The sequence below is a fragment of the Stylophora pistillata genome, chromosome 2 (assembly GCF_964205215.1).
Source record: "Stylophora pistillata chromosome 2, jaStyPist1.2, whole genome shotgun sequence".
NCBI lineage: Eukaryota > Metazoa > Cnidaria > Anthozoa > Scleractinia > Pocilloporidae > Stylophora > Stylophora pistillata.
Genome location: NC_142520.1, coordinates 9,945,440 through 9,957,493, shown reverse-complemented (window position 1 = coordinate 9,957,493; position 12,054 = coordinate 9,945,440). Strand labels below are relative to the sequence as shown.

The 12,054-nt window shown below is 37.7% G+C and overlaps 1 protein-coding gene across 1 annotated transcript in view; it reads left to right on the top strand.

The window, feature by feature from the left end:
* LOC111343053 (stimulated by retinoic acid gene 6 protein-like) overlaps nucleotides 1-12,020 on the top strand; it is a 30,952-nt gene extending 18,932 nt beyond the window's left edge. Inside the window, exons 8-20 of the mRNA XM_022950192.2 lie at nucleotides 2,439-2,524; nucleotides 2,651-2,715; nucleotides 3,813-3,874; nucleotides 4,661-4,769; nucleotides 4,961-5,036; nucleotides 5,785-5,860; nucleotides 7,107-7,155; nucleotides 7,746-7,872; nucleotides 8,323-8,430; nucleotides 9,796-9,959; nucleotides 10,328-10,444; nucleotides 10,878-10,934; nucleotides 11,489-12,020. Coding sequence (XP_022805927.2) covers nucleotides 2,439-2,524; nucleotides 2,651-2,715; nucleotides 3,813-3,874; nucleotides 4,661-4,769; nucleotides 4,961-5,036; nucleotides 5,785-5,860; nucleotides 7,107-7,155; nucleotides 7,746-7,872; nucleotides 8,323-8,430; nucleotides 9,796-9,959; nucleotides 10,328-10,444; nucleotides 10,878-10,934; nucleotides 11,489-11,661 — 1,269 coding nt within the window. The 3' untranslated portion in view covers nucleotides 11,662-12,020. The remainder of the gene's footprint in view (nucleotides 1-2,438; nucleotides 2,525-2,650; nucleotides 2,716-3,812; nucleotides 3,875-4,660; nucleotides 4,770-4,960; nucleotides 5,037-5,784; nucleotides 5,861-7,106; nucleotides 7,156-7,745; nucleotides 7,873-8,322; nucleotides 8,431-9,795; nucleotides 9,960-10,327; nucleotides 10,445-10,877; nucleotides 10,935-11,488) is intronic.
* The last annotated feature ends 34 nt before the right edge of the window (nucleotides 12,021-12,054 follow it).

Sequence of the window (12,054 nt, the reverse complement as noted above, 5' to 3'; positions counted from 1 at the left end):
CTTCCAATTACTTAATGCAAGTGGTTTAAGTTACAATTTCCAAAATGTCTGACATCCGTAGATGATTACAAATAAAGCCAGTTTGAATGGACATTGAAGTTTAGTACATATTGTCTCTTGCATTACATCAGACAGCAAATTGCTATAAGTCGCTCTGCTTTAAAAATACCAAGAGTTTAAAGTTGTTTTTTTTCCTTTTTTCTCCATGAAGAAGGTCCACAGAACTTAAATCGCTCAACATTTAATATGGAACTTGTCCTAACCACTATTTTTGTTTTCATCCGACTGCAATCCGCTGACCAATGAATGCGGGAGCAAAATGTCCTCGATTCCTGGCGATGGCTTCGGGAAGGAGTGCGTTGCGTCCAATTAGAATAAAGGAAAATACCTTTAAGAGCCAATGAGAACTCAAAATAGAAACAACCAAACTGTTCAAAGCGCGGGAAAACGCGGGCGACCAAGTCGTGATTGGTTTTAGTTCATTACGTGGATGAATTTTCTAGCCACACCAGTGTTGTCAATATTAGGACGAAAGCACCCAGATTTAATTTTTCTGGTCATCCTCGGTGTGAGAACCTGACGAGCTTTTTTTTGTTTCATGAGGTATTGTTTTGCTGTACGCTATTGTTTATAATGTTTTGTTGTCTTTGTTTTACGTCACTCGTGAGCTTCACAGGTTTTTACACCGAGGATGAGCCAATTTTTCCTTTCAACCAGTCAATGTTGCTCGAGTCTCTGAAATTCTCTCCAATCTAAACGTTCGAAAGCCAGCTGGTCCCAATGAAATACCACCCAAGCTGCTAAAACTGCCGCGACAGTCATAGCTGGACCTATTACTAAACTTTTTAATTAATGTATCGATGTAGGCGAGTTGCCATATCAGTAGAAACTTACTAACGTCACTCCTGTCCATAAGAAAGATGACGAAACATCTAAGACGAATTATCGCCCAATTAGTGTCTCATCAGTTATACCCAAGGTGTTTGAGAAACTACAATTTGAACAATTATATAGCGTATTCACACCAGTCTCTTCGGATAATATGTCAGAATTCCTGCGTGGGCATTCTTACTGTTCAGCTTTTTTGAAGCTAACTGATGATTGGCGCCAGGCTCTTGACATTAAAAAATATGTGGCGGTGGTCGTTATTGAGCCATCCAAAGCATTTGACTCGATTTGCCATAATTCACTACTAACTAAACTGAAAGCTTACGGCGTTCATGATTTGGCCTTAAAACTGATTCAGTCATATCTATCAGGCCGCTTTCAACGAGTAAAAAGTAATCGGAAGGTTTCAAACTGGCTGCCTCTTTGCTGTGGAGTGCTGCAAGAGAGCCCTCTAGGCCCACTTTTTTTTAATATTTTCGTGAATGATGTTAATTACTCAGCTGGATCTTCCTCCCTATCTCTATATGCTGACGACACAACGCAATTTATAGCCCATGAGAATAAAACCCTGCTCACTTGAATCTACACTGAATCAAGATATAGAAAGATTAACCCTCTGGTTCACTGCGAATTACCTGCAAGTAAATGCTACTAAAACTCAGGGAATGACTCTGGGGAAATCTCAGTACCCATATAGTCTTTTTAATTGGTGATAATTCCATCGAAATTGAACCAACTCTCAAGATTCTTGATGTTACATTAGATCGGGATTTTCCCTTCAAGCCCCACGTGGCAATCATGCTGAAAAAACCAGGATTAGTTTAGGTAATCGCATGGGGCCGAGTAAAATTAAGGATTAATATCACGCGTGTTTTCGGAAGTTGCTGAACTTTCCCGAGTCGCGCAGCGACGAGGGCAATTTCTGCAACTTCCGAAAACACAAGTGATATTAATCCTTAATTTTACGAGGAACAATGTGATTACTTGTTTAATTTTTATAATAGAAGGAGCAAAATGTTTTTTCTTAAATTTAGATGTTCTAAAGTTTCTCTTAATACTTCTATTTGGATAATCCTCGTATTTCTTAGTTTGTCGAGCGTTTTTAACATGAGCCTCTGGCTCGGAAGATTACGCAAGCACTTCCCACGTTTTCGACATTAGATAAATCATTACATTACATTACATTTAGTCATACATCTGATTGGTTGAAAGAGTGACACTAACTTTCTGGACCAATCACAGAGCTAGGTGAAGCAAAAACAAACCAACCACGGATAAGCATCCTGGATTACTTTCGACACTCCATTGAAAAGTGCTCAATATCGCACGATATATCGCCGATAATTCGCGATTTTCGTGCTAACCTTCTCAAAGAAGTGTGCGCAGGCTACAAACAAGCTGTTTAAGGTTGAATATATATTTGGTTGGAGTAACTGCTTCCTGCCTCTGTGTACTTTATAAGTTGTCTGAAGCCACGTTCAGATAAGGGAAACTGTTGTTAAAGTATGTGTGGAAACTTTTGCTCACTGAAAAAATCTTTTCTTTTCCAGGGTGGCGATGAAATCCGTGATACGCGTTTGGCCAGAGAGACGGAGATCACTTACATGACGGAACTTTTGAATCCAGGATCAGTTCCGTAAGTAGTTGGAATTGATAGTGTAGTCGATGTTTCCTATTTTCATTTACTCAAATAGATATATTATTATTATTTTCTTGTAGTTCGGGATCGCTGGTAAAATTTCTTTTTGTTTTGCCTTCACAGGGCGAATATGGTGGAACTGAATTGGTGTTCAAGGCTACTTCGTCGTTTTTACACACCAAGGAAAGGTATGGTATATTTTATTCGCGAATCATTCGGATAAGGAGATGATTTGACTGATACACAATGACGTTTGTTGTTAACACATGTTTTATATTTGAGTCTTTTGTTTTTAATTTAATTTTTTTATTTGGTCTCAGTAGTAGCAAGTATGATAAATATTGTAAGAAATAGACAACTTTTTTGAGAGACATGTTTCGGCATGCTTTTGCCATCTTCCGTCAATGAGTAACAGAATGTGAGTAATTATATAACAGACAAGTAGATGAATAAAATATTTACAGTATGATGTAATACAAAAGCGGGTACCAATTACAACGTGACACCAAGCATCAAAGGTGTGAACTAAATCGCCAGTAAAGTGTTATAATGCTGTAATTGTTTGTTAAGTTCAGGTTTGATCTTATTTATATAAAAAGCTCCTTTGAGTTTTAAATCAATTGAGTTGTTAGCAGAATCCAGAATACTAAAGCAAGAAAGGGAGTATTTGTTCTTACAAGAAGGAGACGTGTTGAAATGCTTAAAAATATGCAAGCTTTTATCACTTTCCGTGTGCTCCTTTATTCTAGTAGAGAAGTGGCGACTAGTTTCGCCAATCTAATGGAAATTACATCCCGCTCAAGAAAATTGATAAACTAGTTGATATTGGCGAAACTAGTCGCCACTTCTCTACCAGGATAAAAGAGCATACGGAAAGCGATAAAAACTCGCATATTTTTAAGCATTTCAACACATCTCCTTCTTGTAAGAACAAATACTCCCTTTCTTGCTTTAGTATTCTGGATTCTGCTAACAACTCAATTGATTTAAAACTCAAAGAAGCTTTTTATATAAATAAGATCAAACCTGAACTTAACAAACAATTACAACATTATAACACTTTTCTAGCGTTGTAGTTCACACCTTTGATGTTTGGTGTCACGTTGTAATTGGTACCCGCTTTTGTATTACATCATACTGTAAATATTTTATTCATCTATTGTCTGTTATATAATTACTCACGTTCTGTTACTCATTGATTGAAGATGGCATAAGCATGCCGAAAAAAGTCTATGCTCAAAAAAGTTGTCTATTTCTTACAATTATTTTTATTTCTTGGATTTAGACTTCAAATTTTCGACGCAATTCATTTCAACAACGCTGGTGAGCGCTTTAATGGTCTTTCAGGTTAGTCGGATTTTATTTCTTTTACAACTGGAGATTTTGCATATATGCCAACTCTCCCGGATTATGCTGGAGTCCAGTCTCCCGCTCTCCTGTACGGGTCACCAAAACTTCCGGACAAAAGGAAGTTTGGATCAGTTGCCCACCAAAACTAAGATTTAAGCTCCCTTTGTTCCAAAATTCCAAAATCATCTGCCTCCTTGTGCTTGTATTACGGTTTCTGGCTTCATTTTCATGCGTGATGCTCGTTGTTCGTTGTAAACAAAAAAAAAAAATAGTTTCTTCTTCGTTACTCCTATGTAAGCGAGATTCTGATTGGATCAGTATTCAAACAGTTGAAGTCCCTCACAGATAGATCCACGTTTTTCCTGAGAAATTGCTCGGCGCGCTCACTGATATTCGAAGGTCCACATAATGACTTATGTACACAGTACATATTTCAAGGCGATAAAGGGGATGGGGGGTGGGGGAGGGGGTAGGAGGTCAGAAAAACAAATTTCCAGATTTGAGATCTCCAGAAGTTGGCATATCTAATATTTTGGTGGCAGAATGACTTGGTGACGGAATGAATGGCGTCATCTCCATCATCATCGTCATCCTTTTTGTCACCGTGTTCATTTGTTTATCATACTCATCACTATTAACTCTTTTTTTTTATTTCTTTCATCTTACCGACATACATACAAACATGCATGCATATATGCCTACATACATACATGCATGTCTGCGTGCATGCATGCAGGCATTTTATGTATGCTGGTACTTTTTCGTGTGTTACTTTCTTCTCAGGTTTTCATGGCAATTCTTTCCTATATGGACGTACTTAGAAGGAAATATATTCAAATCTACAAGGACAATGGTGACACCAGCTGGGCTAATTATATGGACGTCGTCTATGGTAAATTCTTCTGTTATCAATGGATGCCCTGCTTATATAAAATCTTACAATAAGGCAAAGTTTAATCATAATTATGAACTCATTGTTCTTCATTTTGTCCAACATTCTTGCCAATTTCTGCATTTCTCCAACGGGGTTTCACCCTGTTTTTTTTTTTTTTTTTGGTTAAGTTCTCTTTATTTTTTCTTCAGGCGGAATAGAAGCAGGACTTGTCTTGTCTGCTGTCATTTCTCTTTTGATGTTGCTTCACTTCATGAAATGCCATCGGTGAGTCTTCGTCTAATTTTGGAAACTCTGAAGCCCCTGGTGAGCCGGTCATTGTCTTCTCAGTTTTTTTTTTTTTTTTTTTTTTTTTTTTTTTTTTTTTTTTTTTTTTTTTTATCGTGGAGGACTCTTCACTCTTACGATTCCTTCCACTCACTGGATGCAAATGAGCTATTTCCGAATTTCCTTTGGCCTCTTTTTCAAAACGACGCCTGGTGCTCAACCGTTTTTGTGAAATTGAGCTTAAATTGCTTGTGAATGAAAACATATTATCACATGAAAGGATGAGCACCAGGACTCGATTTGAAAAAGGCTGATTTTTTTTTTTTTTTGGAAATTTTTTTTTGCTAATGTTTTTGTCTATTTTTGTTTTTACACTTCAGTTTTGCACTTTGATATTATTAGTTCTTAGCTCTGTTGTTTAGATGTAAATACTTAGCTTTTACCTTCATTCCATTTTTTCAGAAATTATATATATGCGTAAATTTACTCATGAACTCTAACTTGAAAATGACCGTGGAGCAGTCTAAACGTTGTTCATATTTTTTATCGCTCGTTTTTGTCACTAAATGTTTTAGTAAGAACTTATTACTTCGTATTTTTGTTTTGTTTGTTTGTTTGTTTTTTTGAGTAGATCAAAATACAATCAGTTGCGTCACAATAATTGTACTCTTGCAAAATGGAGCTGTTGTTGTTGTAAATTATTTCAGTATCCGCGTGCCCACGTGTAATGTTTCAACATTCATTCTAGAGAACACGTGCTTCAGTTATATCGAGGGCAAGCAACATTTTCTCAGGACCTATTCTTGACACCTGCAAATTCAGTGGTACGTACTTTGGCTAAGTGACGTATGTTACAAAAGGCGCTCTATATTTTGCGTGCGTTACCAGTTGATTCTTGCCAAGCTGGGAACATTCGTACCCAGTCAGCTGAATCCATCCGTTCCATTATTAAGCATGGTTAAGGTAAGGTCAGTTTAGAGATCGCTAGAATAGAGAAGCGAGCTAAGTTTGTTTTTACGAAAACTAGTTCAGATTTTTAGGTTGAGAACAACTGTTCATTTCCATACAAATCCTTATATTTTACCCATTACACGGTGTAAATTAATTGCTTATTTACGGTGGCTCATTTTGCGAGCTTGGGGTTGCCTTTGCGCAAACTCGGTACAAATTGTCTGAATTTGTGAGCCAAACGACTGTGGGTACAAAAGGACTAGGTAACATAGTTTGATTGAAATAGTGATAATGGTAAAGAAATGACAATCAAAATGTTGATAATGGTGATAAGAAAGATAAAGGTGATGATAGTAATAACGATAATAATAATACTGATAATGATAGTAGTAATAATGATAATGAAAGTAATAATGATAATGATAGCAGTAGTAATGATAATTTATTGCTAATAATAATGATGATAATTTTATTAAACTTTAAAGAAATGTACATTATTTACAGAAAATATTTGAACTAAGAATTAAGCACAATCGAACATCAAGAATAGTCAAGCGACTCGGATGATGACTTCCGCAAAGGTTGTCGAAAAGTCAGTCACTACCACCGACAACAGTCCTTCTCAGGACTACACTCACCCGGACGATCAGACTACACCTTCACATGTTAGCCCCGGGTTTAAACCATTTACTGCACTAATAATAATAATAATAATAATAATAATAATAATAATAATAATAATGATAATAAGAGCAATAATAACGATGATATTAGTAATCATGACAATAATGATAATAAAGATAGTAATGCTAATACTAATAATGATAATAATAGTGACAATAACACTGAGGGTAATGATAACAATCATAAACAAGATGATTAGGATAGAATAACAAAACCAAAAACGACAATATTATACTGATGATGGTGATGATGATGGAAAACGAAGTTATTTTAGAATTCGAAACGAAAAATGTTTGAGTCCCTAGTTTGAGACTTCTATTCATGGTGTAATGCACAAGTTGCAAATAATTTGTTCATGAACGTCCTTTTTACTTCTAGGATAACTAAATGACGTATAAATGTCATGTCAGTGTATATATATATTTTTCTTTCTAGGGAAAGAGTCTTCGATTTTCAGGATTTCACATAGCTTACACTATAATTGGTACGAGGAAATCAATTCGATGTCTTACAGTGTCCTCACCTCAAACCCTCTGTTTGTTCCTCTGCTCGTTTGAAGGATAGTTATCAGTATCTAAGCAACTACACACCCACCCCTCCCCCCTAACCCGACAACAGTCAACTGATGAAAAGTTAGGGTTAAGGTCGAGTTAGGGGAGGGGTGGGTGGGTGTGCAGTTGCTTAGATACACATACTAATCTACCTACATTACATACTAATAAATTATTATCATCATTATTTTTAACATTTTTAATAAATTGTTTTAAATTTTCCAATGAGCTGTGCATTCTCCCGTCATTACCAAGCGTGTTCCAGAGTAGAGTGCTCTTGTATTATAAGATATACTTCTTAACCATGTCTTTCGTAGGTTTTGGAATGTAGACCATGGATGGTTATGATCTAACAATAGTTTAACAGCAACATGGTCATTATGAAGAAGTAAAAGTTTACATGAACTCGCGCATTTTAAATCATGTGTTTATACTGGTTGGTGGGCCCGTCATTAAGCAAGGAACCTGATACAAATGGAATGTCATCAGAAAGTTCTTTGATGGTTTATCTTCTTTTTTTCAGGTTTTGGGACTCTGTCTATTTTTCTGTCAATTGTGGCCATTGCTATGGCGATCATTTTCAAAGATCCGAAAGAATTCCTTACCCCAGAAGTTTGGACATATTTGAAAGGCACCGGAATTTCTTTCATGTAAGTTTTACCGATGTACGTGTTGCATTGAATTAAATCTTAAGAATGATAGTGATATGACTGCATTACATCGTCATCATCTGGTTATCGCGATCGTTCTGGAAATACTGCAGAAAACGCGAGTGACTGAATCACAATTCGTTTAATCTTTGATTCTGATTGGTTGAGAGGGTGACGCGAGCCGGCTTTCTTTACCAATTACAGAGCGAAGTTAAACAAAACCAAAGTAATCATAGATAACTTTTGACACTGAATAGAAAACTGCTCTATTACACGTACAACGCAACTGTAAAGATTGTTCAAGTATCAAACCAAGATACAGTAACATCTTTGCAGGTTCAGAGCTTCGTGACTAAATTGGCTTCATATTGTTCGACTTCAAAGCTCTTTGAAAGAAAGAATCCAAGTTCTTATCCTCTACGCGTAACCCACGAAATGTTGTTTTTGCAGACCCACCTTGGCCTTGATTATTTCTTTGATGTTGTTCCAGTTGTTTCTGACACGTTTTGTCTTCCGTGACTCAACCTATCCGAGTATAACTGTCACGATTGATAACAGGTATCGTTGTATATCAGTCTAAGCTGAATTTGTTGTTATATGATGCACTTGTCCTGAACAACTGATCTTCTCAGGACAAGCACGCGCTGATACTTATGAATGGTAATAATAATGATTATAATAATAACTTTATTTCTATAGCGGTATATACAAAAGCTCTATTTCGCTTTACAATGTAGTAAATATCTAACTAACAATCTTACCAAGGCAAAATCAATTAAAAGCAAGTCTGAAAAAATACGTTTTCAATCTATATTTAAAGACATCAACTGATCGACTTAATTTAATGTCTAAGGGAATATCATTCCAGTGCTTTGGGGCAGAGACCGAGAGGGCCCTGTCCCCATAGCTCTTCAGGCGCACATTCGGTACTTCTAATAAATGTTTGCTAGCTGACCTAAGATTTCTTGTAGGGCTATATGGGACTATAAGTTGACTTAGATACAGAGGCGCAAGACCATTGAGAGCTTTAAAAGTTAACAGTAATACTTTAAAGGTAACTCGCTGCTCCACAGGTAACCAGTGTAGCTCCTTAAGGACGGGCGAATGTGTGCAGTCCTAGGTTGCTCAGTTACGAGGCGTGCAGCGCAGTTTTGAACGCGCTGGAGCTTCTGAATCATATACTTGGGTGAACCGAGGAGCAGTGCGTTACAATTGTCCAGACGACAAAATAACATAAGCATGAACGAGGATCTTTGTGCTCTCAGAAGTCAAATTCATTCTGATCTTAGCGATATTCCAAAGATGGAACAAAGCAGATTTACAAACGGAACTCACATGCCTATCCAGTGACAAGGTTTCATCAAAAACCACTCCTTTGTTCCTAATAATAGGACCGAGTGGAATCCAATTGGGTCTGCAGTAAATTAAATGATTGACGAAATTATAACAGCCTGCATAGCGCGTATTGTCACACAGGCATTTTGTGTGAAATGTCTAATTACAAGCTTAACGTGCACTATACACCATCATATCAGTGCTCAAATTGGGTTGCTGATGACCAATCACGCACGAAAATTGTATTGCTTTGTAGCTTATGTATGTAATTAGCAATTCAACGTCGGCGTCAAAACTCGCCAACAGAGATGTCTTAGATGAGAACATTTTGGGCATCAGTTTACATTTTTATTGTTATTGTTGTTGTTGTTATTTATAATTTTTATTGTTGTTGTTGATGTTGTTGTGGTGGTGGTAGGTGTTGTTTTCGTTTTTGTTGTATTTTCGTTGTGGTTGTTGTTTATACTGATGTACTGATTGCTTCTAATTGATTAGCAATTCTTCTAGATTCACATCTTGGCTATAGGTCACAAAGCTTAAAATACTCAGCCCTTATCGTGTACATTTTCTTTTTGGTCCCTTTTTCAGGCGACTATTCTCCATCCTGTCGTACTTTTTCTTCTTCTACAACATAATTCTTGGACTATTCTCTGGTTTCATGCGAATTCTAAAGGGCATGCTCTTGGGAGTGATATTCATCTCGCGCATTGACCGAACATCACTGATGCAAGGATTCCAGGCTTGGGACAAAGGTATGGAGCAGGCATCCGATACAGGCGATATAAGAGGCCGAGGATATGTGAAGGGAGATATACAACATATGCAACTATTCTATTGCCATGTTGCTCGCTCTTCCCTAAAACAGCATATTCTAAACAACGAATGAATGAACCGTTCGTTGATAACACTTAAGCCACACAAGGAATTTCGAGCAAGAATTGAAGGCGAGAACATCTAATTACCCATAACGCAGAAAACAGCAGTGGCTCAGTAGCGACTTCTGATTGGTCGAGAGGGTCGCGCAGGTCTTTTTTAGAGCTGCCATTATGCTCGCGCAAAAACAGCGAGATTTTGGCTAACCTTCATTGCTTACTTCAAAGCTTCTTGATTTCCTATTCAGCCTTTGTCGCATACCTTGGTTTTGTGACTGTGCTGGTTGCCCACAGACATCCCGTGATGCTGGTGTTCTGCCAGTTGCTTATTGACAGACAAAAAGGTCACCAGCCCCTGCAAGAGCGTAAGTAAGCTGTCTGATAAACTTTAACTCCGTCTCGGATAATGCATTTCTAGGATTCAGATTAGTAGAATTGATAAATGGAAAGACGAGCGTAAGCACAAACGAGCGGTTAGACCAATGGGCTACAATAGCTTGGCGACAATTGGTGCATTTGTTTCTACTATAAGATAAAAATAAAATAAAATAGAAAAACAGCACTGTTTATGCGGAAATACTGAAAATTAGCCTCTCAGCTTTCCTAGTTCGCACAGTTTTTTGAGAAACCGACATGTATTTCTCTAACAGTTACTTTTAGAAAATGATTGTATTTCGGGTGATGTATAGTAGTTTTAAGCCTTTCATAGGCCGAACAAGAAACATCTCAAGCATCCATTAATAACTTTAAAAGTGGTTTTGAAGTACCATGTTTCAAGGCATCCATTTTTTTTTGTAGGATCTCCGGCTAAGCCTGTATATCGTAGGCTCGGCGCCGGGACAGGACGCTCTGAAGGTTTGTTATACTTACCCAAATGAGTTTTCGTTGTCATTCCAAACGTACTATTTAGAATAACGGATTTTCGCCTATTGATCACACTCGTCCACAATTCAGTTAAATTTCATCGTTGTAGAAATATGCCTGAGACATCTACGCTCTACCATCGTTGCCGTGTGCGATCCAAAGCAAACATTTCATTACAGTTAATGGTTTGAACCTGGGGGTGACATTTGATCGGGTGAGAGCAGTCCTAAAAAGCACTTTGCTGGTAGTGTTGACTGAGATTTCGAGAACCTGAGTTAAATAAAAAGTTGTTGTCAGTCGAGTGTCAGAGGTTTAGTTCGTGTGAAATGATTGGTCAGTTTAGCCGTGATGTGACTGGTGTGATTGGCTGTAAGACTCGACTGATGCGAGTCTGTCGTGATTGGTCAGTTTCGATTCGTCGGTAAAGGACTGGGTCTTGGCTGAAGGATTATAGGTAAATGAAGTACCCGAAGAAGTCCTCCCACCTCTCGTCCAGACCTATCAAACGCAGCTTACGTTGCCGTGTCTGTCTTTCTGTCCTTTAGGCTTTAGTCAGGAGTACCGTCAGCCGCGCATGTCTCAAAAGGCCGTCAACCGCTGGCTCCTGGCCTTGACTCTCTTGCGCAACCCATCTCTTATAAAGTACCGCTGCCAAGGCCGACATGTCACGGCGACTGTTGTGACTCTTGAGAGCGTTAATTTTGACATTCCAGTGTAAAACTGTCAGACTAACTCAGAAGAAAGAACATTGTTCGCTTTGTATAGTTCACTTTGCCGGAGATCTGCTGTAGTTTGGGGTATCACAAATGTAGGGGTCTCCTTCGTTAGTGACTACAGCGTATATTATATACAGTTTCCAAGCGGATGCTATATCAGGTTATAGAGCCCGCATCCGCTATGAAACTGACTTTATCAAATAGATGATGCGTACTATGTTCATTATGTCACGCGGATAATATATCAAGTATTGGACAGTAATATAAACAATAAAGAGCAAGCAGTTTATGTTATGCTAAAAGCCAAGTATATATGAAGGGTAAAAATCAAGGAAAAATAATAAATATTGCGCAAATCTTCTGTACCTCTGTCAGCGATCACCAACTTCCCCTCC